Consider the following 1,109-nt stretch of genomic DNA (forward strand, 5'->3'; position numbering starts at 1 on the left):
ACCCCTGTAGTCTATTAATGCGCTTCAGGATGAACTTGTCGAAGAATCAACTGATAAACATTACATCTTTTGCTATTATAATTTGTTGTATAATTTGCACAATGGTTCTTAGGGGAATAACAAAGCAAAAGCACAATATAATCATAAGTATCATACATTTGTATTTTTTTTCAGCACTGTTCGTCGCCACATTGTCTTGGGACTGGAACTTGTGACGTCCCATTACACATTTTGACTGAGAGCAAGACAACCAAGGATTTTCCCAATGAATGATTTCAGCAAAATTCAGGGAGACATACTTGACAGCGGAAGCCATTTCGGGAAAACACCGCGACTGCGAATGTGACGCATCAAGAAACACTTAGGCCTACAGAGACTGACATATTAGATGGCAGACTGGGATTTCCCACACGCCAATGGTGCTGCTTCTGGTGCTGGGACACCCAAGTTCAAGGTCATCCTGCTGGGGAACTCCGGTGTGGGGAAAACCTCGCTGTTTCTGCGCATCCGAGACGATGAGTTCACCTCTGAACTACCATCCACAATCGGCATAGACAGTTGCACTCGGAACCTCAAAGCGGAGAACCAGCAGATACAGGTGAAGGAATAAACAACGTTTCACAATTTGCAGTTTTGCTACCGTCCCCCAACCTCGCCGCCCCCCTCCTTTCCCACCGTCCCCCCTCCCCTCCCACCCCTCCCCCCAACTGATGCTTGTGAGTTTTTCTGTACATGTATCATCTTCCTCTTCTAGAGGGTGCGGTGGCGGAGCGGTTGGTGCGCTCGTCTCCGAACAGAAAGTCCGGGTTCAAGCCTCGGTTCGGATTTGGATTTTTTTCGCCTCCTCCTGACCTCCCAGCGGGAATGGGTACTTGACTTCAAGTTGGGGAAGTAAAGGCGGCGTGGAAAGGAACTGGCCACCCTACCACAATATGCCGAAGGCCCAGGAAGTTGTCTGACTAATAAGGCAATCCCCACCAATGTCCGGATCGGATGCGGAAACAACTTTATTTTACTTCCTCTTTCTCTCCCTCTTCCTCCACTTCTTTCTCTTCCTCGTCACAAGCACCATGCAGCGCCATCCTCACCAAATCAAGCTTTTCTCTACC

At 48.5% G+C, this 1,109-nt stretch overlaps 1 protein-coding gene across 1 annotated transcript in view; it reads left to right on the plus strand.

The window, feature by feature from the left end:
* Positions 1–240: 240 nt before the first annotated feature.
* LOC101853402 (ras-related protein Rab-13) overlaps positions 241–1,109 on the plus strand; it is a gene marked incomplete at its 5' end in the record, with an annotated part of 10,530 nt that continues 9,661 nt past the window's right edge. Inside the window, 1 exon segment of the mRNA XM_013085788.2 lies at positions 241–598. Coding sequence (XP_012941242.1) covers positions 389–598 — 210 coding nt within the window.

The sequence above is a fragment of the Aplysia californica genome, unplaced genomic scaffold (assembly GCF_000002075.1).
Source record: "Aplysia californica isolate F4 #8 unplaced genomic scaffold, AplCal3.0 scaffold00406, whole genome shotgun sequence".
Lineage (NCBI taxonomy): Eukaryota > Metazoa > Mollusca > Gastropoda > Aplysiida > Aplysiidae > Aplysia > Aplysia californica.